The sequence below is a fragment of the Colletotrichum fioriniae genome (assembly GCF_027942845.1).
Source record: "Colletotrichum fioriniae strain IMI 355084 chromosome Unknown scaffold_1, whole genome shotgun sequence".
Classification (NCBI taxonomy): Eukaryota; Fungi; Ascomycota; class Sordariomycetes; order Glomerellales; family Glomerellaceae; genus Colletotrichum; species Colletotrichum fioriniae.
Window position 1 is genome coordinate 3,283,329 of NW_027076837.1, and position 25,930 is coordinate 3,309,258.

Below are 25,930 nucleotides of genomic sequence, written 5' to 3' on the forward strand. Positions count from 1 at the left end.
CGGAACCAGAATAAGCCGACTCCGTTCCAGTTCAGCTATGGGCACTCTCAGTGTCTTCTCTGTGCTGATCATGATTTAGCTGTAAAGGCCAGGAGACTCTGTAGGAGGGCATCGCTATGACAGCCATCCAACATAAGTGAATTACATATCAAGTAGTGCGGCTGCGAAGCAGTGAAGATCGAGATCCCGTCTAAGACCTGATGGTAAATATATGGACACTCACTAGCTCTGGGTCTCAAGTCAATAGGTTGCTAGTATTGCAGTACAAAAGTGCTGAGACATCGGAGATGGACTTAGTCTCCGCTCCCGCCCCGATCTCTCTCGGCCCAACTACATGCTCCGTTGGAGCCATCCGCTCTGGCTTTCCCCAACTCAAGGCTTTCGGTTTGGCTTCTATCCGATCAATAGAACTGACATAACCGTGCTTCTTGTTGAAGCAAAACGAATCTGCGGCATGACGTTCCCTTTTGCACCAGGATGCAAGACATCAATGGTCCATCTGCCATTTCACATATATACTTGGCAGTCACTATCGATCTTCCGCAAGATTTGAAATGGCAATCGCAATCATGGCAGACATTCTGAGTACCACCACTTCCCTACCATGGATGGCCGTCCTGATCCCCTTCACCGCGATTCTGCCACTTCTTTATGTTCTCTACCAAATCATCCTGCCGAAGCCCATCCCTGGTATTCCATACAATAAACACGCCGCGAAGAGCCTCTTCGGTGATATCCCTGAGATCAGGAGAGAATCACCCGGTAATCTCCTCGGCTAGATAGCAGCTCAGTCCCGTCGCCACAATAGTCCCGTCTTTCAAGTCTGGCTGGGTCCTCTCAAGAAACCCACTGTAGTCATCGCAGATTTCCAAGAGGGTCAAGACATTCTCCTACGCCGAAAAGAGCTTGACCGATCTAGCTTCATGAGCAACGTGTTGTCTGGCGAAGCGAAGTCCTTCCACATTACGCTAAAGACCGGACCACAATGGAAGGCTCAACGCCGTTTACTTCAGGACTTGATGACGCCGGCATTTCTTCACAGGGTTGCGGCTCCCAACATTTATAAAAGTGCTTTGCGCCTTCGAGATCTCTGGAAGAGGAAAGCGCATCTTGCTGGAGAGAGCGCTTTTTCTGCAGAGCATGATATCTTCTATGCTGCTCTAGATGCTGTTCTGGACTTCGGCTTTGGCGATGCTGCTCCAATGAGGGCTCTCATCCCTCAAGTTGAGTTGATGGCGTCGATGTCAGCTGCCGACGTTAGGGCCAAGCAGAATCCGGCATTCCGCGGCGACGTATTGGACTTTCCAGTTGCGTCTATCCATCCTGCCCTAGATGCAACGCTGCAGTCGGCAGAAAACGTTGGCGGCGTAGCAATGACCGGGTTTCCGAACCTTGCATGGTCGATCATTGGACTGAGACCTAGTGTACGTCGGGGAAGAGCGGTGCGGGACGATTTTCTCGTTGATCAAGTCCTTCAGGCGTCGGATAGGCTTAAAAATTAACTCCGGGATGTTGACAATGAGGACAAGCACGTTAAGTCTGCGATTGACCTCATGGTGCGAAGGCTGAACAGTGTCATGGAGAAGGAAGGTCACCTTCTTCCTGACTGGATCGAAACCATGAGAGCTGAGGTGAGGCAAACTCAAGAAGTAAACACACTTAATCAATCACTGACCTAATACTTTCTTAGTCTGCTGGCTTTGTTGTTGCTGGGCATGATACGACGAGCACAACCCTCTGCTGGGGCATCAAGTTCATCGCGGATGACCAAGCAATTCAACGAAGACTTTTCGACAGCATCCAGAGCTTCCATATCGCAGCAACTACTGAGAATCGTCTTCCTACACATTTTGAAGTCTGCGACGCAAACATACCGTACCTGGACGCAGTCATTGAGGAAATGCTTCGGCTTGCTCATACAGCGACCAGTCAGGATCGAGAGTGCAAAGAAGATACTGTCATCCTAGGGCATGTCATCCCTAAGGGTACAACCATCATCATCCCAAACAAGGGCCCAAGCTTTACTGAGCCGGGGTATGAGATTGACGAACGCCTGCGTAGCCCATCTTCGAGAAAGGCAGCTGCCGACTTTAGCTCGAGGGCCTGGAACTCCCACGAGATGGGTAAGTTCAAGCCGGACCGCTGGCTTGTACAAGATGAGAAGGGTGGTGATGAATACAATGCTTCTGCTGGACCAACCTTGCCCTTCGGCCTTAGACTTCGCGGTTGCTTCGGACGAAAGCTGGCATACATGGAAATGAAGCTTTTGATCACCGTCTTGATCTGGTCATTTGAGTTCCAAAAGTGTTCAGAGGATTTGTCGAGTTATAGGAGTATTACAACCCTTACACGGAAGCCTGTGCAGTGCTACGTGCGCTTGAAGATTCGCTGAGATTATTGTACGCTTATTTATGTATACTTTAAGTTGTTCAAGTACGTAATTACCAATACTACTTATCGCATGATCTCGTTTTTGCAAGTGCGTCAATGACCGACGTGGTTCAGCACTTGACTTGCTAACATTATAAACTACCATGGACAACTCGTGTAACAAATAAAACAGAGCGGCGGCAGGGCGGTGGTAATTGAAATACACAAATATCCAACAATGTACGGGGTTGAAATAATGGACTTTGTCAACCTACCCAGGAATAAATCTAATCAGATACACGTAACACTAATAGAGTGTGAGCAGCCGTGAATCCGAGAAGTGGGCTGGGGTCTGGCTTTGGCTTCGCACGTCTTTATCCGAGTTCAACAGCCGCTCTCCGATGCCGGTCACAGCTGCCGCTTTTGCCGCTAATCCACTCCGGCGCTGCAGCATCAGAGTGTTGAACTTGTAAACCTCGATCTACAACTACGATAAAATTGCACCATAATCTTGATAGATCATGCTCCGGAATAATGAGCAAGGACGGATCATTGCATACTCGGCCATCTGTGGTTGAGCCGTTCCCGGTCGGTGCTCGGGAAGGCGACGAATCTAAAGATGAGCGCCCGATTCCGGCGCCTTCGTCAACAGAACCTAGAAACGCGGTCCAGCAATTGGCAGCTGCCGATGGAGGGATGATAGCCTGGCTCCAAGTTTCGTCGGCATTCGCACTTTACTGGAACAGTCTGTAAGTCTTCGCCTCATATAGGGGACGCTTTGTCCCTTTTTGTTACCTCAATTGCGCACGACTGACGCCTCTCGACGCAGAGGTCTGCTCAACGGCTTTGGTGCTTTCCAGACGTACTATGAAACCACATTGCTCGCAAACGATTCATCTTCAGCCATTGCATGGATTGGCTCAGTCCAAGTCTTCTTCCTCATGGCTGGGGGTGTCATATTTGGCCCGCTCTATGATCTCGGCTACGCTCGATCCATGCTTTTAACGGGCACGTTCCTCGTCGTGTTTGGCTTCATGATGACCAGCATCAGCACACAGTACTATCATTTCCTACTCGCGCAGGGATTCTGTGTCGGAATTGGCTCCAGCTGTTTGTACATCGTCGCCATCACCTTGGTCCCTGCCTACTTCACAGCCCGGAGGGCGTTGGCAATGGGGGTGGCAACTGTTGGAAGCAGTCTGGGAGCTACCATTTATCCTCTCATATTCGAAAGCTTGCAGCCTCGAGTAGGTTTTCCATGGACTGTCCGAGTGATAGGCTTCGTTACTTTAGCTATGTCTTGCTACGCTGTAGTTGTGGCACGACCTCGGACAAAGGGCACTAAGACACTAATAACAAAGAACAACTCACTGAAAGAAATCGCCGAAATCGCTGGCCTTCTAGATGCTCGATACATGGTTCAATGCGTTGCTATTTTCTTCAGCAATCTCGCATTCTTCCAGCCTCTCTACTACATTCAAAGCTACGCACAATCACACGGCATGGAGGGAGCGGCTCTTGCCAAATATCTACTTGCGATACTCAACGCAGTCGGTATCCCTGGACGCATTTTGCCTTCCCTCGTTGCTGACAGATTTGGTGTGCTGAATACCTACATTGGAATTTGTACCATGACCGCCATTACTGTCTTTTACTGGATCAGCGTGAACAACACTGCAGGCAACGTGGCGTTCGCGGTTTTGTACGGCTTCTTCTGCGCTAGTGTCGTCACTCTAGCCCCGGTCGTTCTTGCGAGCATAACTGATGATCTTGGAATCCTGGGAACGAGACTTGGCTTCGTTGCTGTGTTGAAAGGAATTGGTTCACTCATTGGGCCGCCAATTGCTGGTGCTATTTTGGGATCGACTGGGAGCTACCTCGGTGTCCAACTATTCACTGGTCTGGCAATGTCACTCACGGTTGTGTTTGCGGCATATCTGAGACTGCTGATAGTCCGGAGGAAAGTCGACAAGTCTAGCGACTGAAACACGATGTTTAGAGGTAGATAGAGTAAGACGATAGACTTGAAGACTTCTCGTTCACGTGTCTAGTGACGCAAATGCTATCCCTCAGATGTAGTTGATTTCACGAGTGGGATCTCTAGCTTCTTGATGTTAGTCAAAACGACATCAATCAAATGTCTACACTACTTATCTTTGTCATAGTCCTCATTTGGTCTACACTATTCAATGTTTACTTGGTCTTTTGCGAATGAATCCAAGAGGGCTAGATGAATGTAGGATTCGGCCTGATTTAAAGAAGATATAATCACAGACAATACTAGGCAACTACACACCCTGTGTCAGGGCATGGACCTGCTCAGGTTATTGCAAGAATGGCCATTGTCGACGTCCAAGATAGGCCGTAACGAAACCTTCCTAGCTGAAGATCTCCGAACTATCAGCTTGGTAGTGTGAACGCGATGCCCAAATTGGCATGACAAGCCCGAACCTTTCATGAATAGCTGTAAGATCCATATCGAGAGAACCCAGCCTTACACAAGATCGGCTCTGTGACAAGGAGACGCGCAGGCCTTACGGAAGGGACGCGACGCCACCCCGGATAGCCAAGACGAGCAGCCCCGGACTGCATTCTAGGCAACGTCTTGGTCTCTTAACTTCTCCAAGGCTTTACGTCTTAGCAACGGTACGCAGTGCCGCTAGTACAACGAGATCAGGGCGCTATGCTTCTTGTCATGCGTGCAACCCCCTCCATGAACCACGGCCGCACCCCCGCCTCAAGGCAAGGTACCCGGGCTGATGGGTGTGTCGTTGGCGAGTGCCCTCTTTAGCTGCCTGGGTGAAGAAAGGCAATAGGACTATGAAGGATCATGGAGCGAGGGTTCCAAAATGGAAACCTTTGGGGCATCCTGACGTTACCAAAAGGTTAGTTTGCATATCGCTTATTCTACTTTGATTGCACCCCAGGCCCAACTTGGTCAGATGCTGGCCTCTTCCAAGCGGAAGAGACGAAGCCCGCCTGCCGCTACGATCGTCAATGTCGAGGTTTCGAAGCTCCAAAGCCTGTGATCTAGGATGCTGCGCAAATTTTTGACACCAACATTGTCGAACGCCGAGAGAACGGTCCCAGAACCGCGGATCCAATTAAGCCATCCGCACTTTGGGCGGTCTGGAGGGTGGCACCCCGGTCTTCTTCCAGGAAAGATGTTCCGTTAGCGCCGCCATGTGGGTTCTCCGGTCACAAGATTAGCATCAAAGGTCCTCCTGTACCCGAGCCCGATGCGTACTGGCTGGCGGAAAGCCTTGCCGTGGAAAGCCTGTCACCCCTGTGTGGTATGCCGGAACCCCGGATAAGACATGAGAAGAGGCTGGGTGTCATGCAGCAGCCAGTCTCCAGATCGTGGTCTGGGCGAAAGCATATGGTAACAGGCTGCATCGTGTCTTCTTCCGCTTATGGGAGAGTCAATGCTGGAGCTGTGTCTTCACATTTTCGTTCATAGTGAACAAACTCGGTATAACCAGGCGTGAGGACTCAGCACCTCAAACAGGACTCTCTCCACTGTTGGTCTCCTCTTCGGCTATTTGGGCTGCCTTTGATTCTCAGTCTCTGTCTGTTCATAGGTGCTGTGCCCCGTCCCGGCATTTCACTACCCCAGAGGCGCCGAGATGCGTCGGATTGTCGGTGCGGATCTTGCAGCGGCAACTTTCCATCCTAGGTGCTCGTCTACTTGGCATGAATCTCAACTTGAAAAGGTGTATTTACAGCTGCTGGTCATGACCAAGGCAAAACGTCTTAAGGCGAGTCGCAAACTTGCAACCCAACTCGCACTTGATTCAGTCTCAACTTGCTTGCGAGTGCCCTTGAAGGATCAGCGAGATCAGTGATTAATCACGCATCCTGCCTGTGTGACCCATGGCATCTCCTGTCCGTGAGGATCTACGCAGCGCTCTCTGAGATCCCGCTTGTGTTGCCGGCAAGATGGAGATGCAATACCATCGGCTGAAGACTGCGAGTTGCTATCAATGATCCATCTACCATTTTGAGGTAGCTGGCTCTTATCGACCCCACCATGTTTACTGCTTTAAAATACATTGATATGGGTACGGTCTTGGCCATCCACACGCTCGCATGTTGTCGAGGTACCTTGGGCTATCTCAGCTTTGAAGATCCTGGTGTTCTTCCTGTCAGATGAGCGCGAGACAAACTGTCCACTAGGCTTCCCCGAATAGCGAATATGTTGACATATTAATCAATGTGGATCGCGGAACACATTCGAGGCCGCTCACGCGGTCGACCCGGCCGATCGGGCGGTGCGCTAGACTCTAGAGTACTCACCAGCGGCGCAGCATGGACAGCGGCTTTCGGATCCGTGACCCTGGTGAGAGATCACAGGCGAGGTTCTCACACCGACCGTAAATCTTCACCCCAAGCCTATTGGGAGACTGTACAGTGGCGTTGGACCACGGCCCGCTCAACGGATCAAGGAGCCCGGTTTGAGGATACGCACTGCAGTTGTGGCTGAAATGTGTGACCATTCGTTGAATAAAGTCTTCTTGATGCAAGATCAAGGTCGAGAGTTGGCCATAGCGACTGATGTGAGTAGACTCGGTGACTAGCGAGCACAATGGACTGACTGGCAGACCAGGATGATAAGCACATGAGATCCGCACCGATGGGTCGCGTGCGCCCATGTGCCTCACTTTCCCCCGTGGGTCATGATTCCACCACTCAGTGTGGATCATCAAGAAGACGTCGAGACCGGCTCTCATACGCTGGAACTCAGGAGGAGGAATGGGATTTCATTGCCGGTGGCTTGCAGTCGCGAGGACCCATCAAGAGCCGACGCTGAATGGTTGTCTTTTGAGTGCGTGAGTACGGAGGCAAGCGTGTGCATGTCCGTCCGCTTCCCAGACTCGAGGTTAGAAAGCATGATGCTCCAATTTCTCCATCCCAAGCCAACGGCGCAACATCCAAAGTCCAATATGAGAATAGAACGGCTCCAAGATGACAAGGGTGGGTGGGCCGGCGATCGCAGGGACTGGGTGCTTTAGCTCCGAGTCTGAGTCTAGAGGCGTTTCCCGGCCTGGGCTGCCACATTGAGGAAGATTTTAGCGCGGAGGAAGGCGGCCCGTCTACCAGATAGGAATAGCGTCCTGTCGAGAGGATGGGGAGAGGACTCGGAGGGCGCCAGAAAGTGAAGATGGGGCATTTGTCAAGTCAATTATGATCTTTTCCGCCGTTTCCTCTTTGCCAGGAATGCTGAACTATGGAAAGTCACTAAGATGGGAATACATGTGTCCGCAAGCTTGGTTGGTTTAGACTGATTTTACGCAGTAGTCTGGTTCAAAGATTATAACCCCATCTGTTTGTTATCCAGCGTATACGGAGTACAAAGCCGCGCGTTTCGCTATTGCGAAATACTTGGGCTGTCTTGTAAAGTACCAGCATGAAATGAGTATCAGTCCTTAGTAAGATACATTCCTAGCGAGAGCGCGAAAACCACAACAGGGGTTGGGTGAGCACTCAAGAAAGCCCAGGACAGTCCCCCGAGGACACTGTCCTCAGTCGCTTCAATGATTTTCAGTCTGCAGAGACAGCAAATGAAAGTCGACAGGTGTTGCTCTCAGGCCACATGGAAAGACGGCCCGGCTGGAGTCGACCGTGAATCCTCTCATTCTGAGCTATTGTGGCCCAGTTTGGTTTGGCGTCCCTTTCTCCAGATCTCCCCTCCAGTTTTTCTTCCCCATCTCAACCCTCCCCAGCCAACCCAGACGCCACAGAACGCGTTGGAGTGCGACGGGCTCGTGTGTCTTCGGCTGCGTGGTCTCAGGGACCCGGGCGGGCGCGCCATGGACTACTGCTGTTGGGCAACCGAGGAACCTGAACTGGCTTACAATGATTCGATTTCCGGGCTTGAAAGAAGTTGTTGCCAACGACAACAATGACTCTCCCATTAGACACCTGGGCAAACTCCGAATAGGTCACCTTATGCTCGACTCAACAGACCAACCCGGTCGACTCGAGGCAAGACGGCCAGCATCTCCACAAGCCCACACGCTCTGCCCCAGATTCAGCAAAACCTTTTTTTGGCGTTTTCTCCAGCGCCCCATCGAGCCGGTAGCAAAGCAGCATAGCATCCGCAAACATCCTGGCAAGGGTACGGAGCCTGTCGACCCGCTGATCCGGGGAGGGTGAAAGTAGAACAGGCCGGCCAGGACAATAGATTTGACGCTTCTGCTTCTCCGCCTGACAACGTTGGTGACCGTAATCGAAACCCAACGCGCACGTCGTCAACGCCAGACACTAGCCAAGCTGGCCTATCTCGTCTGCCGGCCCGTTTCGTCTCGTCTACTGGGATGGGCTTTCTAGGTTGACACGCCTTCATTAGCGTTCCTTCGTCAGGCCCTGCATACCCGTTCAGCAGAACTCGGCACGGACGAAGCATCGTTGGAGAGTAATTGGGGTTTTCCCTCCGCACTAAGGCAGACAGACAGCCCAGAACCATAAGCCGCCCCCAAGGTTTGCTTGATGAACCGCCCGGACGCCTCCCATCTCATTCACATTGATTGCGATGCAGCCATCACGGGACCGAGAAAACGAGTAGCTGGTACCTGCCAAGCAGTGTCACGTCCTGAGACGTATTCTTCGAGGTCAGAAAACGAACATGGTGAGCTTGACCTCACAGCTAAAGGCGAGATCCGACGACTCCATCTAGGCAACGCCTCTTTGCATGTCCTCTGCCCGAAAGTCGGATGCTGGTGGACTGGCCCGTCGCTCAAGTGCCAACCCAGCACCCGCAGGTGTTGTTCTGAGAATTCTGAAAGGACAAGGGGTCGATAGGGGGGTGCGTGAACGAGGGTGGTGCAACCGACGATCTGCCCAGCCAGTACAAGCAAAACCCAAGGACCATTCGCCCTAGTCCAGCCGCCTTTTCGGTCCCATGTGGGAATGGGCCGTCCTTCCACCCCATGCAAGGGTGGTAGGCTCGAAACGGCCGAACTAATTGATGGGCAATTGAAGGTTGGGGTTCGTTCCTACCAAGAACCGCTTCCTCTCCATCGGAATCTTACTCCTCATCCCCGTCGCAGGTGTTTTCCAAGGCCGAAAATCATAAAACCTCGGCGTGTCCCCGCGATCCCTGGCCTGCTTTGTCTCGAGCTCTCCATCCTCAACCCTCCCCCCTCATCCACTTTCCCGCTTTCAAGATCCATTACACACAGCTTGGTCTGTGGTGATCGGCCATCTTAGCTTACTCCCTCTCCGCCAACAACAAAGGGAACTTGCGCCTCGGCCGCGTGCCGCACACAGTCAGCATGTCCGAGAAGATTGATACCGTGGATACTGTCCACGCCCACGACCATGACTCCGACAAGGCAAGTCGCAGTGGCCTTCACCACCGAGCCCCATACGATTGATCTTAGAAAGCAGCAGCTAACATGTCGTGGTGTTGCAGAAGGAAATCCAGACCAAGGTCGTCAGGGGTAGCGAGGCATTCAACGAGGCCATGATCAAGGAACCTCCTAGTGCCTGGACCAAAGCCCAGCTGATGATCTACGCCTTCTCTCTCATCGGTTTCTTCTGTTCCACCATGAACGGTTATGACGGTTCCTTGATCAACAACTTGCTTCAGAACCCTTCTTTCAAGGAGCGTTATGGCGCCAAGAACGACGGTATTTGGGCTGGTATTATCTCTTCCATGTACCAGATTGGTGGTGTTGTGGCTCTTCCCTTCGTCGGTCCCGCCCTCGACACCTGGGGTCGCAGAATCGGCATGTTCATCGGTGCAGCCATCATTATCATCGGTACCTGCATCCAGGCAACTGCCAATGGCACTAGTCAATTCATGGGAGGTCGATTCCTGCTCGGTTTCGGTGTCTCCATCGCCGCCTCCGCTGGACCCATGTACGTCGTCGAGATCAACCACCCAGTAAGTGACAACCTCAATCCACTGAACAAGCGAAGAATGTTGTGTTAACGATTGTTCAGGCTTTCCGAGGCACAGTTGGTTAGTATTACTTCTCAGCTTCACTCTCTCGAACGAAATTCTGACTCATTCAGGTGCCCTGTACAACACCCTGTGGTTTTCTGGAGCTATCATCGCTTCTGGTGCAGCTCGCGGAGCCCTGGACATCGAGGGTGATGCTTCATGGCGCCTCATCACCTGGCTTCAGGCTCTCTTCTCCGGACTCATTGTCATCTTCTGCATGTTCATGCCAGAGTCTCCCAGATGGCTATTCGTCAACAATAAGAAGGAGAAGGCTGCCGAAGTGCTCGCAAAGTACCACGGGAATGGCAACCCCGACTCTCCATGGGTCAAGCTCCAGCTACACGAGTATGAAGAGCTCCTCAACATGGACGGTGCCGACAAGCGCTGGTGGGACTACCGTGCGCTGTTCCGCAACCGCGCTTCCGTATACCGTCTCTCCTGCAACGTCTGTATCTCGATCTTCGGCCAGTGGGCTGGCAACGCTGTTCTGTCGTACTTCCTCGGATCCGTTCTCGACACCGCCGGCTACACCCACCCCATCCAGCAAGCCAACATCACCCTCATCAACTCTTGCCAGCAGTTCCTGTGCGCCATCTGCGGTGCTTTACTTGTTGACAGAGTTGGTCGTCGTCCCCTCCTGCTCTTCTCTTTCACTGCCTGCACAATCGTTTGGCTCGGCATGACTGTCGCCTCAGGCATTTTGTCCAAGTCTCAGATCGGTGAAACGGACAGTGGTGCCCCCATTTTCGACAACCCAGCTGCATCTCAAGCTTGCTTGGCCATGATCTTCATCTTCGGTTCCGTCTACTCAGTCGGTATCACGCCCCTTCAGGCTCTTTACCCCGTCGAGGTGCTCTCCTTCGAGATGCGCGCCAAGGGTATGGCCTTCTCTAACTTGGCTGTCAATGCCGCCGGTCTTCTCAACCAGTTCGCCTGGCCCGTCTCCATGGAGAAGATTGCCTGGAAGACTTACATCATCTTCACCATCTGGGACGCAGTCCAGACCGCTGTCATCTACGTCTTCATTCCCGAGACCAAGGGCCGCACCGTAAGTATTCAGATCAAGCCCAGTGATATATTCAAAGCATGCACTAACTCGTTTGAAACAGCTCGAGGAACTCGATCACATCTTCGCTGCCGACAAGCCGGTCAAGGCTTCCATCCAGAGGAAGGAGGTCGCTGTCGACCGCTACGGCGATGTTGTCAACGTCCAGGACGTCTAAACGCTTTAGCCACCTTACGATATCAATCAAATTACATGATCGAGCGAGCGAGCTAGTTGTGGCACTGTGTTTTGTTGGGGAGTAAAGATTTAATGATACAAGGACACGGAAACAACGGGGTCGTGCCACCTACTTTTGCATGGCTGGCGTGGTTTTATGTTTAGGGGTCGCTTTACGGCGGCTGTTGAACACCTACCACCCTTTAGCTAGCCTATGCTATCTTCTATACCTATTATACCACATTTTATCCACTGCAAAACTTAACTTGGTGATCTGTTGATAATGTTCTTGTCTGTAAGTTCGTAATTCTCCTACTCGCGGTTCCGTCTCAGCATCTTTCTCTTTTCGTTTATGCTCTTGAAAAGAGACCGGGGACATTACGGTGAATAAGAGACTGTGTTCAATACTCAGTGTCGACGCACTTAGAGATGAGTTGCATTCTGGGTAGTATGCAACCAATTCATACCCGTATTTAGCTGTTGAATTTGAGAATCAAACCTAGATATTTTGATTATGTTATCTAGCTACTTCAATTATAGTTGCAATATCTCGATTCTTCGTTGTGAACTCTTTCAACGAGACTACGACTGATCGTCGAAGGCTTACTGTCACCTATGACGAAGGGACATGGCTTCCGGGAAGCTATCACGACCACGACACTATTACTAGTAGTAGAGCATTTACTTTCGTCAGCACAAACCTCACCAAGACTGTCTGGCCGTAAATGAGTTGTTCCAGGTTTAAAATCTAAAAAAAAACTGGCTTGAATGGCAAAAAAGTCAATCAAATATAAATGATTGCACATCTCAAGAAAACGCTCCAGGCTATAACAAGTGATTCTTGATTCAAGCTTGATACTGGATTGAAGCTCATCCTGTAGGAAATTCATATCAATATTCAATGTTTAAGTATGCAAACTCAGTCTTTATACGTACTCAAGATCCCGTATCTATAGTAGGGCCCAGGGCTATGAACAAGTCCACATCATCCGCAGACCGAGTCGAGAGATTGTCCATGAGGTCGTTCGAAGGAAGGTATTCTTCGAGGTCTGTAGACGTCTCTGGTAACATGTAGTCCAAGGACAGAACTCGTCCGTCGAGTCCCGAACACCCCGATAGGCTTCTCTCTGGCACAATAAGAGATTCCGCAAAAGCCTTGGGAGTCATGAGAAAACACTTCTTAAACTGCCGGTGGAGATGCGCGCTGGCGACGCCCAACTTCCGCGCGAGGGCTCCTACGGTCCACTTGAGGCTGTCGGCCTCGGCGGCCACAATCATAGCACGCGCATGATGTGCAATCTTGCGACCGCTGCTGTCCCTGCTCCAGTCGTCATTACATGGCTCACACCGCTTACAGGGCCGATATCCGGATTGCGAGGCATGCTGCAGGTCGTTGAAGAAGATGATATTGCCCCGTCGAGCGACACGACCAGGACACGTCGGCCGGCAAAAGATTTGGGTCGATTTGACACCATAGAAGAAAGACGAGTTAGCAGAGAGGTCGCGGCGGGAGACGAGAAGCCACCGGGCAGAATCGATGGTCTCATTGGCTTGAGAGGCCATCGACGAGAAGGTTTGATGAGAATGGTTCCAGATCACCGCGAAAATGGTAAAGCAAGATTTGGCGTCGAGATTTGGCTAGGCTCAGTCACTCACTTGTCTGGACCCGATCTCGGCTCTCCTTAGTCAAAGCACATGATTGGCTAATTCAAAATCATCTTCCAGATGAACGATATGATTGGTCAGTTTGAGATCACAACCCCTTCACTGTGGGAAGGGTGTTGTTCGCATATAAATGCGTTGTATATTCTGTCAAACTGGACGAGTTTTGATTTTGCATCAAACATTAAGTGTTAATTACTTTGTAGCGATACACATCTTTCAAATCTCTTCACGAGCCCAATACCCAAGAAGACCATGGACAACCCCGCTGCCGCAAACGTGTTCGGCACCCTTGGAGCAGTGCTCTGGTCGCTTCAGGTAGAAACCAACATTTCTCTTTGTTGTCTTTCCAAAAAAATCTCGACTAAAATTTATCTAAGCTCTTGCCACAAATTTGGAAAAATTGGCAGCGGCACGACACCCAGTCCCTATCGTCAACGTTTTTCCTCTCATGGGCTATTGCTGGGGTGCCCCTCGGCGTGTACAACATCGCCGACAATTTCAACATTGCCCTCCAGATACAGCCCAATATCTTGATATTTCTCAGTCTCTGGACTTGGTGTCAGTGCAAATATCATGGCGACAACTGGGGCACTCGGAAAATCGTAGCTAGCGTCACTGGCCTCGCCATTGTTCTGGCCGGCGCCGAGTTTGGACTTGTTTACGCACTCAAACTGGCACACGAACGCGGGCACAAGTGGCCATCAATTCTCATGGCTATTGTAGCTGCGATTCTTCTGGCTGGTGGCGTACTCCGACATTACATTCAGATGTTGAAGACTCGATCGGACGCGGGCTTGTCCCTCAAGTTCGCGACATTGGATCTGGGTGGAGATGTTGCATCGCTTCTGTCTGTGATCTTTCAGAAGACACTGAAAATCTATGGAATTGTTATATATGGATCAGAGTTAGCGATATGGGTAGGGTTAATAGGCCTAGCTATTTATTATCGCCGTCTCCGCAATGGCGAATCTAGCAAAGGACCTGAGGCGGATGTGGTGGTGTTAAGACGAGGGGAGATCCAGGCACCAGGCCGTGACGCAGAGAATCAGACTGTTTAGAGCTCTCACAAGCTTGATTACTTGAATCAAGTTTCTGCACTCAAGAGATTGAACAATAATTCTGGAGATATACAGGCCGGGACGTATCATTTGTATCCTCGCGAACACCCTTCACAGAAATGCCCACCCATAGTAAGTTTGAACTACATGGCATAATTGTACCATTTAATTAGATGCGTGGGTGCAACCATTTGCATCTCTTCTAGCAGGTGAGCAGTGGGAATTCCATATTGTGAAGCGGTGCTTCGATCACTTGCTGCGACCATCTGTGCTAATACTTTAGTCTCGCATCATTGAGTCCATGTATCGCCGCTGCCACAATTGCAGCAGCCCCGGGCACCAAGGCTAGCGACAGATCTGTCTCCCAGACGTTTACAATAAGTGCTGTTTACTAACCCAGCTGTGTTGAATACATAATCAACGAGCTTAAACTAGGCTGACACGGTTCAAATTGACCTATTTTTGCCCCGCCTCTAAGCTTAGAAGTACCGCGCATGCGTACTAAGCACGTTTTGCAATCAAAACCTCAGCGTAGGCAAGCTGTATTGGTTCATCTCGAATTAAACATCCCAAAGTCTAAAGAAAACAAAGCTATTTGAGACAAAAAGCTTGTCATGATAGCGTTTGATTGCAGATCCCCTTCAAAGTCTGATGAACGGGTTCATAATCCATGACGTCCAAAAAGACGGGGGACAGGCCTTGGCCAGCCCCATCTAAGATCGAAGTTTATGCTTTTCGGGAAGGTCGAACATCGAACTTTGAACAACGAGTTCGTATCGTCGAATGAGACGCCAGGACCGATCAGGTAGGTAGCATTCGGACATGCAAAGACGCAATCGGGTCCCTGGACCCCTCGTACGACGCCGCGGCACCCACGGACTGAGATTGCGATGATCGGCAGCGACACGGATAGCACAAATATGGCCGGGGGCGCGACTTGTCGGCGCGAGTTTTGTACGGTCTGCAGCTGCCTTCAATTCAAGTTGATCTTCTTTCTTATTACAAGGTCAAACCGACACGATGGCGCCGTCTTGGCTGACAGTTGGTTTCTTCGGCTTGATCCGGGTCACCGCAGCTCTTGGACCGCAACTTAGCCCGGCTCAGATGTGGAGGGAGTTCCATCTCCAACCCGAGCTCGAACCCGCTGCCGAAGGAGCTGCAGGGCCCGAAGTCGTCCGATTATTCGCCAACGACAGCACCCCCGGTGCGCCGGATCCGTCCACTCTCTATCGGCCTTTCAACTTTTCGGTTCCCATTGACCACTTCCATAATGATTCCATGTACGAGCCGCACTCGAACGGTAGCTTTCCTCTGCGATACTGGTACGACGACCGGTTTTACAAGCCTGGAGGCCCTGTCATCGCTCTGGCAGCGGGCGAAACCAGCGGCGCGGGCCGCTTGCCTTTCTTGCAAAAGGGCATCGTTGCCATCCTGGCGGAGGCCACCAACGGAGTCGGCGTCATCTTGGAACATCGATACTATGGCCGCAGCTATCCCACCCCAGACTTTAGCACGGAAAACCTGCGATTCCTTACGACAGATCAAGCCTTAGCGGACACTGCTTACTTTGCCAAGAACATTGTTTTCCCCGGCAAACTGGCGGAAGTAAACCTGACGGCACCGGAGACACCGTGGATCGTGTACGGAGGCTCATATGCCGGTGCATTCGTCGCGTTCCTGCGCAAGCTGTATCCTGACGTCTTTTGGGGCGCTATCTCTTCTTCCGGCGTTACTGCCGCCGTGGTTGACTTTTGGGAATACTACGAAGCCGCAAGGCGTTTCGCCCCTGAGGGATGCGCAGAGACGACGCAGAAGCTAATGCACATGGTGGACAACATCTTGATGCAGAAGGGCAACACGACTGAAGAGGACATTGTAACACTCAAGACTGCTTTCGGACTCCCTAACGTGACTGCGAGCGTCGACTTTGCGAGCGCAATTGGGGGCGGCATTGCAGGGCTACAGGGTCGGAACTGGGACCCAGCTATTGACAGCGACGACTTCCTTCTCTACTGTGGCAACATGACCTCCGACGAACTCGTGTGGCCCGCGACGGACAGTCTCGACTCGAGTGCTCGCTACCTACTTGAGATTGGCGGCTATGAGGCTCAAGTCTCAGAGTTGGTTCCTCGACTCAAGAACTACATTGGCTACGTCAACTATACATCGTCCTGGTGTGACTCGGAGACACAAGACGACTGTTTTGGACCTGGAAGTGACGATGCGTATGCCGCTGATGATCTCAGCGCGTCCTGGCGTTTGTGGGCTTATCAATATTGTTCGCAGTAAGTGGCCAAACCCAGAATCCTTGTGACCAAACTCTGACATTTGTGTTTAGATGGGGTTACCTCCAGACCGGCTCCGGCGTCCCGGAAGACCAGCTTCCTTTGATCTCACGCCTGATTGACATTAATTACTCCACAGTCATCTGTCGAAAGGCTTTCAACATCACCTCGCTACCTGACGTTGAAGCCATCAACAAGTACGGAGGTTACAACTTCAGCTACCCTCGCGTAGCCATCATTGATGGCGAATCTGACCCGTGGCGATCTGCGACTCCCAACAAGATCGGGCTCCCACGGCCAGAGTCGACCACCGAGGAACCCAACTTGGTGATCACGGGCGGAGCAGTCCATCACTGGGACGAAAATGGCATTTTCAAGAACGAGACAACGGCTGACCTGCCACCGTTACCAGTCAAAGAGGCCCAGAGCTTCGAGGTGGAGTTCGTACAAGCTTGGCTTGAGGAGTTTGCTGCGGCAAGAAAGTAAAACAGTATTATTGTAGATAATGTCGTACCAACAAGAGCTCTGAATAGCAAACTACATGCACAAAAGAAGATGATTCATCGGACGCTACATAGGAACATCAACGTCATTACTAGTCAGCATATTCTGGGTGATTTGTGACTGGAACTATTGGGTGAGACCTCCCATCAATTCTTTGTAGCCTTAATAATGATATCGGCAGCTCTCTCCGCAATTCCATACACCGCGGTCTGAATGTGGGCTGAGATCAGAACGGGCATGATACTTGCATCCACGACTCTGAGATTCTCCGTCCCGTAGACCATGAGTGACGGGTCAACGACGCCGCCGTCTTCCCTCGGGAGCATTGCGCAGGAGCCAACCGGGTGGTAGATGGACAACGTGGTCTTGAGAGCAAAGTCCCGCCATTGCGCGTCTGTCGTGGTGTTCAAGCCTGGCTCGTACTCCGAAACCCATGTGGATCTGAGAGGCTCTGTGAGAGCGACCTGACGACACTTTTTGATCGCTTGGATGGCCGCTTGCAAGTCGTACTCGTTCGAAAGGTAATTTGGATCAATAAGAGGGGGTCCCAAGGGGTTGGCAGGGTTTATGTGGACATGTCCACGGCTCAAGGGGTGCATAATGGCTGCGATGAGCGTGAAGTAGTCCTTGCCGTAACCTGGGCTACCTGAAGCGGGATATCCCTTGACACCAGTATATCCGTCGCTGAACAGGATTTCCAGTTGAGGTACCGTCATATCCTTGAGCCATTGGAGTTTCTTCTTCTCGACTGGGTTATCGGAACCGCCAATCGACTTCTGAGCAAGAGCAGTAAGCGCTGCTTCTCCATTGCCACCAAGAGCTTGATTCCAGTTGGTGAACATGTATCCACTGCCAGAATATCCGTACATTGAAGTCTTGCCTTCCCGCCAGAGCTGGAGCTGCTCGCCAGCATAGGCTGTGTCATACTTGAGACGATCGTATCCAGTGTAGTTGCTCTTCAGCTCGTATGAGCCCTGGATGCGGATGTGATCCTGAAGGTTTTCCCCTACTCCTGGAAGGTCAATGATCTGATCAATACCGGCAGCAGATAGAACATCCGCCTTGCCAATGCCGGAGTTCTCCAGAATAGAAGGGCTTAGTAAACCTCCACCGGAGACGATGACCTCACGACGGGCGGATAGGACGGTTCCGTCGATAAGAGTCACGCCAGTAGCACGCTGAATTCCATGGCAGGTAGTCTTCAAATTGACTTTGGCAACTTTTGACTCTGTGAGAACGAAGTGATTTGGACCGGCCAAGGGCAGGTAGGAGTTTGCGCTGTAGGATCGGTTGTAGTGGGTCGGCTCGATGCTGTTGGGCGAATACAGAACGCCCAGAACGTTACCATTCAATGATTCGAGGTTTGTTCTGATGCCCAAGCTGTTCATGACCTGGAACAGCGGGGCTTGATGCTTGGGGATAAGCCGGTTGATCAGAGCTTTGATAGGTCCAGCATTGCCAACGCCCTCACTCCCGGTGTAGTACTGGGTATTGGCCGAGGTAAAGTTCTCAGACTTCATCATGGCAGACCGCATCGACTCCCAGTTCCACCCTGGGTTACCAAGCTCCTCCCATCCGTCATATTCGTTTGTAGACGCCCTATCGTATGAGAAAAGGTTGAGTGCGGAGCTCCCTCCCAAGACGTGCCCTCTCGTCTGAATCCAGATGCGGCCATTGGATCCCTCCTGTGGCACAGTAGTGAGATTCCAGTCGTATTTGCTCCCAAAAGTCGAACCTCTCCGACCCGGAATCTCAATGCGCTCGTCGCCGAGCCCTGATGGACCTGCTTCGATGACCAGGACTGTCGCGTTCTGCAGCCCCTGGCTAAGACGGGTAGATAGAGCTAGACCTGCAGTCCCGCCCCCTACAATAATCTGTACAGACATTGATTAATTGGCATCATGAGTCTGGGTCGGTACGAGCGGTTAGAGAGCACGAACGTAGTCAAAAGCCTTGTCAGTCGGCTGACTAGGCGCTGCTGACGCCGCTGCTACAAACAGAGCCAGGACCGAGGCGATAGGTAACATTTTGGTATATTGAGACCTTCGTGCGAGGCACCTTTACACGAGGTAGGAGCTTGATCTTAATCAAACGAGCCACGCGGATATGCAGGCTTAGATGGCGGATAGGGCTGGAAGATGCATACTCTGTCGGGCCCGGCGGTGGCACAAACGTCGCCGGAAGTGTGCGTCTGGACGGCTTTCAGAATACCCAACACCACTTAGAAATCCCCTTGAGTCAATCTTATGCGACGGTTCGAATGCTTGACGGACGCTTCGGATCAAGGACCCGTCAATTACTTGTATGAGAGGACCTTGGGTCCCTTAAATTTCTTGTTGGCTTCGCAAATCGCGGGATAAAATAGTCAATCATTCCACAGGACCCATGAAATCGAGTCAGGGCACACTACAACCGGGCGTTTTGGCTGATGGTCAATCAACCCTTGCACACGCAGCGCAGCATCAAACACGATTAGATGAACCAACCGAGGAAACGTGGGAGGGATTCCGGGTAAAAGCTCCATTCGCTCCCGAGCGGGGTGAAAATAGTTGAGCTTCTAACGCTAGAGAACCCTCGGAGGGAGATTAAATGGCGCCGGCAACCTTGATCTTACCTACTTTATCCGTGGTGTACCATGGACCGTTGAATCTGCATCGTCTTGACGCCCTGGCTTTGCAGTCTCTGTCAGTTGTTGTGAATTGGGCGGGGTTCCTCGGACTTTGCAGCAAGGAATCGGCAGTTTACCCCGGTCGTGCCCCCCGCCCAGTCCAATACGAATCTCCACACCGGGAGCGACAGCGGCATCTGTGGAAGAAGGTCCACCGCTAGACTGATATTCGCTTACATGGACAAGGTTTGTGTGGGTTGCACGAGAAGGCGCCAAGATGGCGCGGTAAAGGGGTTGCTGGGCTTTGCTGAAGACTCTACCCGTAGCAATCGAACAATCAAAGAGAAGAAAGACAAGTAACTATGGCGATGGGAGAGACTATGTCACTCACTTACATACTTCTACCATCTCATCTGAATGTACAGGATACTATGAGAACTGCAGTCGCCCTGCTTTTTTGATTTTCTGGCCTCACGCTGAGGGGTTGGTAGAATCACGCCCGAACAAAGATTGTTGTCTAGCACAGGTAAAGATAATATCTTCTGCCGAAACAATACTGGAGACGGACTAGGAGGTTGATATGGACAATCTCGACAGTACATGGGACGGATACTATGCGCCATGTCCAGGATCTTATCCCCCACGGCCCAGGAAGGGCTCGCTATCGGACTTCCAAGCTGACTGGGTAACACGACCCTCAACACCGGATGAGCCTAGCTTTGAAAAGAGCTTATGGGGGCTTGGGAGAACTTGCATACTTGACTTCTAAGAACCAATGTTCTCACACAACACTCAACATTGCTTCAGGGCTGGGGCTTCGTTCCCAATTCGTAGCGCATGTACTCACAGCCTTCTAGGTTCAAGATACATCGGCACCTTCCATCACAAGAATTGTGTGACCCTAAGCCCTGGAACAGGTTATCTCTGCACAAAGTCAACTCGTCTCTGATGATCCGAGTCTTGCCATCGCCTTCTTTTCTCTTAAATAATGCCCAGACAAAAACTGTGGGGATGCGAGTCATAAACCCAAAGAGGCGGAAGCCAGGGTGTAATCGAAGCTGCGCAAACACTCCCTTGAATCCGAGGTCTCGAGATGTCGAACCTGCACGGGAGCGGAGCGGGTTCCGCATTCCGGACGGTTGTCGTGCGGCCATCCCTTTACATTCACAAGAACAGGCACGGGAAGCCTAATGTCGATTCTGCATGTCTGAGTCACATTGCCGGCCGAGTGGTAACGCGATATCTGGGGGGAATCCGAAGAGCCACCATCTGGGCGCCACTGAATTTTGCAGTCTTCCTGAAATATGCGGACGAATTGTTTGATGCGTTCTGCGGCGGGCTTGTTTGAAACAGAATGCCCAAACGGCACAAGGGTATGGTCCGACAAAGCTAACTTATATGACTGGTATCTAGCCATTGCTGAGATGGCAGCATTTCCCTCCGTCAGGTGCGTTTTTGGAAACGCCGCGACGGCGTGCCACTGATCTTTAAACACGATCTCGACGATATCGCTTGCGTGAATAGACTGTTCCAAACAGCAGCCACGACGATGAACCTAGGCCCTCGAGATGATTCACTGCCGCCGAACGAGGATGCCGGTCCAATGTCCTTTTCTCTCGCCCTCGTCCTGACAATCTTCCTCATTATCACGACCGGCCTCCGACTATGGGTGCGAGCAGCGAACCGAAAGCTCGGCTGGGACGACTTGACCATTGCTCTCGCAGGGGCAACGGCAATCATACGATTTGCCTTCGTTGTCTTGCAGTGGAAACACGGAAACGGCAGACACCGAGTCTATCTAAGCGACCATGACTACATGATGATCAACATGTACGGCTGGTGGGGACAGATGCTGCTTTTCATCTCTGTGGCGTTTTTGAAGGTGTCAATCTGTCTCCTGATCCTTCGCATCAAAGATACCAAGGTGCTAAAGGGCTTGCTGCACGTCATCATGGCTGGTGTCCTCATTACAAATTTCGGGGTCGTGATCATTTTGATAGCCGAGTGTCAGCCCGTTGGCTTTTGGAGGGGCAAGTCAGCCGTGTGCTGGCCAACACACATCCGCATTTACTTCATCTATGCGACAATTGGTGTGGTCAACATATTGCGGAAACTCCAAGGCTTGGTTGCTGATCAGAGTTGATAGCATACTCGGTCTTGACGGACCTCATCTGCTCATTACTTCCCCTGGTGGTGATTTGGAACGTCAAGATCCCTCGACAGACAAAGATATCTGTCTGTTGCTTGATGGGACTAGGCCTTATGTGAGATTCTTCGAAGCGATTTTGAGTGTTTATGAAAGACATCACATCAACTAACAGTCTCTCCTTTTGTATTGTAGGGCGACCGGGTTCGGCGTCGCTAGAGCAGCATCACTGGGAATTTCCACCTCGGACTTGAGCTGTGCGTCCAACCTTCCCTACCCTCAACGGAACCAACCGAAATAGAGACTGACGACTGTATTGCAGGGGCATACTGCATAGCCGGTATCTGGTCAAACCTCGAACTGTTCCTGGGTATCATCGCCGCAAACCTCGCTCTATCAAGGTCCATTTACGTCCACTTCTTCAGCAACAGTAACGCGCAGCAGACACTTCCAGGGTCAACGGTCAGATGTGACCCGTTGCAGTCGGTGTATCTCAATAGCAAACTCCGAGGTGACCGCTTTGAAGTGCCTTCGACGATGATTGGGTCACCTCGTCGAAGAGGGTCGAAGACGAGGAGCCTGGATAGTGATATTCCGCTGAAACTAGGCATCCAGAAGAAGACTGAATTTTGGTGGACAGAGGACGATGAAGGTCAACCGCAGAGACAGTCTTCGTGAGTCGAATTTGATGGGAGTGATGCTGCTGTAGGTAGCACCTGTACGTGACCTATGGCGGCCGCATTCTCCAGGTGGCCAGCAGTCTCCCGGCGGCCCGCAACTTGATGCAAGAAAGGTTTGTGACATCGAAGTCTCAACCCATCTCACACCCACGTTTCGTGTCGATTAGAACTCTACATTTTCTGAAAGAACGGGTAATCGTACAACTGCTGAGAGTGACAGTCTTTGTTTATTTTAACACAGCATGAATTTACTGTCATGTGACCGGATAACTTAGACATCAGTCTTGACGTTGAGACTAGGGCCCGAGACCTTTGGTCGCAGGACGGCGATCCCTCAGCAGTCGACAAAGTACAGCACCAACCTAAATTCACACTTATGACTACATTGAGCACCAGACGAAGTCCTAGGTTCTCCTTAATTACCTTCAACGCATGGTTTCGGTGCACCCACCACCTGAGAATCAGGTTTTCTTCGTTACCTGCGCCTTGTTGACGAGGCGCGGGTGCGACGTGACCACCCTCGTGGGCAGTCCCTCTCGATCGCCGCGACCTCGACAACTTCTCTTTCTTGCCACATCGCGGCACCAAATCCTCCTCGAGCAGTGCTTTGAAGTACGGGAGCGGCGCCACGGGAAACCACGTCTTTGGCTCGTGGTCGGCCCACGCCTCTTGCCACTGCTGTGGGGTCCAAGCCCGGTGATCTTGCACAATCCGGTCGACGTTCCACAGCTCGCCCGGGTCAAAATTGCACCTCACGATTGATGTCCCTTGGACGATATCTCTCATGGCGCGAGGAAATCCCCGGTAAAAGTACCCGGTTCTGCGGGCGACTCGTAGCTTGTTGAACACGACCAACCGGGTGAGGAACCACTCCGTCGGCGGGACGATTCCCTGGTCCACCGATGCAAGCCAGGCCGCCTGCCACGCGACGTCTCGCTGGATCGTCGTCTGGAATATCTCCGTGCACAGCTGGGGCGCCGGCTGGCCGTCAAGAACTAGAGCAAAAGATGCAGGCGGCATCCCCGCAGAGGCGAGGGCGAGTGCTTCCATGACCCACTGCGAGACGTTGGCGGTGACCTGCTTGTCCTCTACGCCCCACGGTACTGGTTCGCGTCGGGTCATGGTTCGGAATTTGGCCTGATGGCGGGTATACGGGGTGTTGAAGTTCGAGTCTGGCAGTAAGGCGTTCCGCCACAAATTAACCCGGCGCTCGATCCGGAGGCCGGGGTTCTGCTTGCAGAAGGGAATCAGGCCGAGCGCGTGACACTGTGGTTTGGCCACTGCCTCGCGGTCCTCGTCGAGGATGATCCGTCGCAGATGTCCTTGCATTCCCTCAGGCATCGATTGCAGGAAACAGACTGCCGCTGCCGCGGCAGAAAAGCGATAGTTCGAACGATCCTTTGTCGTCATTGCGCCAGCGAGCCGAGCGTTGGTGTCAATGTCCAGACCGCTTGCCAAGTCGTTTAATACTTCTTCGGAGGGGATGGCCCAGTGGTGGACGGAGCATTTGGCGACTCGAAAGGCATCGTGTGGCTCGCTGTCGAGGCCCGTTCTCGTGGGATCCGCCCAAGTATAGTGCCTCTCGGAAACTTCAGGGACATCGGGGATAGATGAGGCTGCCAATGCCTCTTTGCAGAATGCCCGGTATCGTGACGGTGCCTCGCCGAAGGGTCCACGGCGTTTCAAAGTATCAGCCAGCTCATACTCTTCTTTTAAATCTTCAAGCAGAGGAGCCAGTTGTGGGTAGGCCAGTTTCAGTCGATCGCGGGCAATCTGTGGTATAGTGTATCCTGCTCGATGGAAAAGATACTCTTGGCTCGAGTCGACAGCTTTTATCAAGATATCGAATTGGAGAGCAACGATACGCAGCTCTTCGGAGGTAGCAGTTGAAAATGTAATTATGTTCTTGCGCAGAGCAACTCCTCTCATCTCGTCGGCCACAAGCTTGCAGGTGAGCGACAGCCCGAGATCAATAGGATGACCGTCGGCTCTTTCAAGTACGCCCGCAATGATACCGAGGTTGCCGTCAGTGCTGCCAGAGCTGTTGATGTTTAGCGTTCTTGCGATTAAGGTCTCCGAGTTACATACGTATCCGCAGTCTGTTCTGACGTAGTGGCCGTAAATTTCGTCTCTCACCTCACGGGGGAGGGAAAGAAAAGTGGATTCAGAAACCATTGTCTGAACAGTGGAAGTTGAAGATGGGGCGTCGCAGTGAGCTATGTGCAAGTCAAGCTGGCGAGGGTGTTTAGGGAGGATGAGAATGAAAGCTCCAACAGTCCGGGCGGGGCGTGGCGTAATACTTATATACCATCATGTCTCGAACAGGTACATGCTAAGGTGGAGGAACTGAACTATGGCCGAACTCAATCGCGGTGTATCTGAGTCATCCAATGCTACCCATCCGCGAGGTTACCACTACATGTAGTGACTGAGGCCGCCTGAGGTTCACGCGAAAGAAGGGAACAAGTGCGTAAGTCTGACAACCAGGGGGCATGTATTCAGTGATAGGTGAGCTGGCAAAATAGGTTTAAACATTCCCACATTCACATCATCAAGGTTGGCACTCAGTTTCCCGGCAATATGTAGTAGTCATATTATATACGTCTGCGCCTCCGCCCCTTTAAGTTAATGGGCAAAAAAAAAAAAAAAGAATTCCACACAATTACATATCGAATAATCACACTATTGCAGCATCTACTCAATGCTGTTGAACACTATTGTTTTAAGATAAACCTCAAGATCTCAGGGTTGTTGAATAACCTCTTCATCATCCGGGTTCACAGTTAACTGTGGGTGATCAATGGTCAGCATTAAGAGTGGGCAGGGTTTAGGCCGCTAAGAGCTCGACTTACCCTCAATGGCCTCAAGATGAGAAAACTTAGACAGAAAGACACCTCTATGGCATCAGTTGCCAAGTACTTAGAATGAGAAACTGAACTGCAATCCAGGGCAACATAAATGTGTCAGCTGAGTGAAGAGCGATACCAACCCGAGAGATGGAATAAACATACCATGCCTATGATTCACAATCCATCCTCTCAACCACTCTACACAGCGCAAAGATGGATCACGTCTCCTGTATCAAGATGATGATGACCAGCTAGGGCGCATCTGTTAGGACAGGCACAACCACCTCAGCTTCAGGTGAACCAGGACTCACAACGATCAACATATCCACCAACAAGCGACATAAACCACTCTCAACAGCCCGAAAATACAGAACCGAATTAGAGCACTTTGTGCTCAGCATCAGCCCAGACCTCAGTACTGAAAAGGATGCGCTCGTCATCGTGGCGGCTGCGGCAAGATATCAGTATACGTAGCAAGGGGCATTGTCGCGTTGACAGCATATGGATCACTCACTCCTTTGCCGAGTAGCCGTCTTCCTGCTCTCTATCGAACGAGGTGCTGAAGGTCGACAAGATCTGAATGTCTTAAGGAACG

General features: G+C 51.6%; 6 protein-coding genes across 6 annotated transcripts; 4 read left to right on the forward strand and 2 right to left on the reverse strand.

Moving 5' to 3' along the window:
- Nucleotides 1-569: 569 nt before the first annotated feature.
- Nucleotides 570-2,392, forward strand: N0V96_000828 (uncharacterized protein; the record flags this gene model as incomplete). Its single annotated transcript, XM_065756048.1, has 4 exons — nt 570-762; nt 823-1,424; nt 1,530-1,631; nt 1,691-2,392. The coding sequence occupies 4 exons, from the start codon at nt 570-572 to the stop codon at nt 2,390-2,392; spliced, it is 1,599 nt and encodes a 532-aa protein (XP_065615288.1).
- A 7,252-nt stretch (nt 2,393-9,644) lies between these two features.
- Nucleotides 9,645-11,541, forward strand: N0V96_000829 (uncharacterized protein; the record flags this gene model as incomplete). The annotated part of the gene is made up of 5 exons (XM_065756049.1): nt 9,645-9,674; nt 9,785-10,258; nt 10,318-10,336; nt 10,390-11,366; nt 11,428-11,541. The coding sequence occupies 5 exons, from the start codon at nt 9,645-9,647 to the stop codon at nt 11,539-11,541; spliced, it is 1,614 nt and encodes a 537-aa protein (XP_065615289.1).
- Nucleotides 11,542-15,283: 3,742 nt separating this feature from the next.
- Nucleotides 15,284-17,034, forward strand: N0V96_000830 (uncharacterized protein; the record flags this gene model as incomplete). Its single annotated transcript, XM_053193182.2, has 2 exons — nt 15,284-16,548; nt 16,602-17,034. The coding sequence occupies 2 exons, from the start codon at nt 15,284-15,286 to the stop codon at nt 17,032-17,034; spliced, it is 1,698 nt and encodes a 565-aa protein (XP_053049300.1).
- A 164-nt stretch (nt 17,035-17,198) lies between these two features.
- On the reverse strand, nt 17,199-18,938 carry N0V96_000831 (uncharacterized protein; the record flags this gene model as incomplete). Its single annotated transcript, XM_065756050.1, has 2 exons — nt 17,199-18,872; nt 18,933-18,938. 2 exons carry the CDS (start codon nt 18,936-18,938, stop codon nt 17,199-17,201), a joined length of 1,680 nt encoding a protein of 559 aa, XP_065615290.1.
- A 2,325-nt stretch (nt 18,939-21,263) lies between these two features.
- Nucleotides 21,264-22,484, forward strand: N0V96_000832 (uncharacterized protein; the record flags this gene model as incomplete). The annotated part of the gene is made up of 2 exons (XM_053193180.2): nt 21,264-21,798; nt 22,129-22,484. 2 exons carry the CDS (start codon nt 21,264-21,266, stop codon nt 22,482-22,484), a joined length of 891 nt encoding a protein of 296 aa, XP_053049298.2.
- Nucleotides 22,485-22,757: 273 nt separating this feature from the next.
- Nucleotides 22,758-24,661, reverse strand: N0V96_000833 (uncharacterized protein; the record flags this gene model as incomplete). The annotated part of the gene is made up of 2 exons (XM_065756051.1): nt 22,758-22,819; nt 22,885-24,661. The coding sequence occupies 2 exons, from the start codon at nt 24,659-24,661 to the stop codon at nt 22,758-22,760; spliced, it is 1,839 nt and encodes a 612-aa protein (XP_065615291.1).
- Between the last annotated feature and the right edge of the window lie 1,269 nt (nt 24,662-25,930).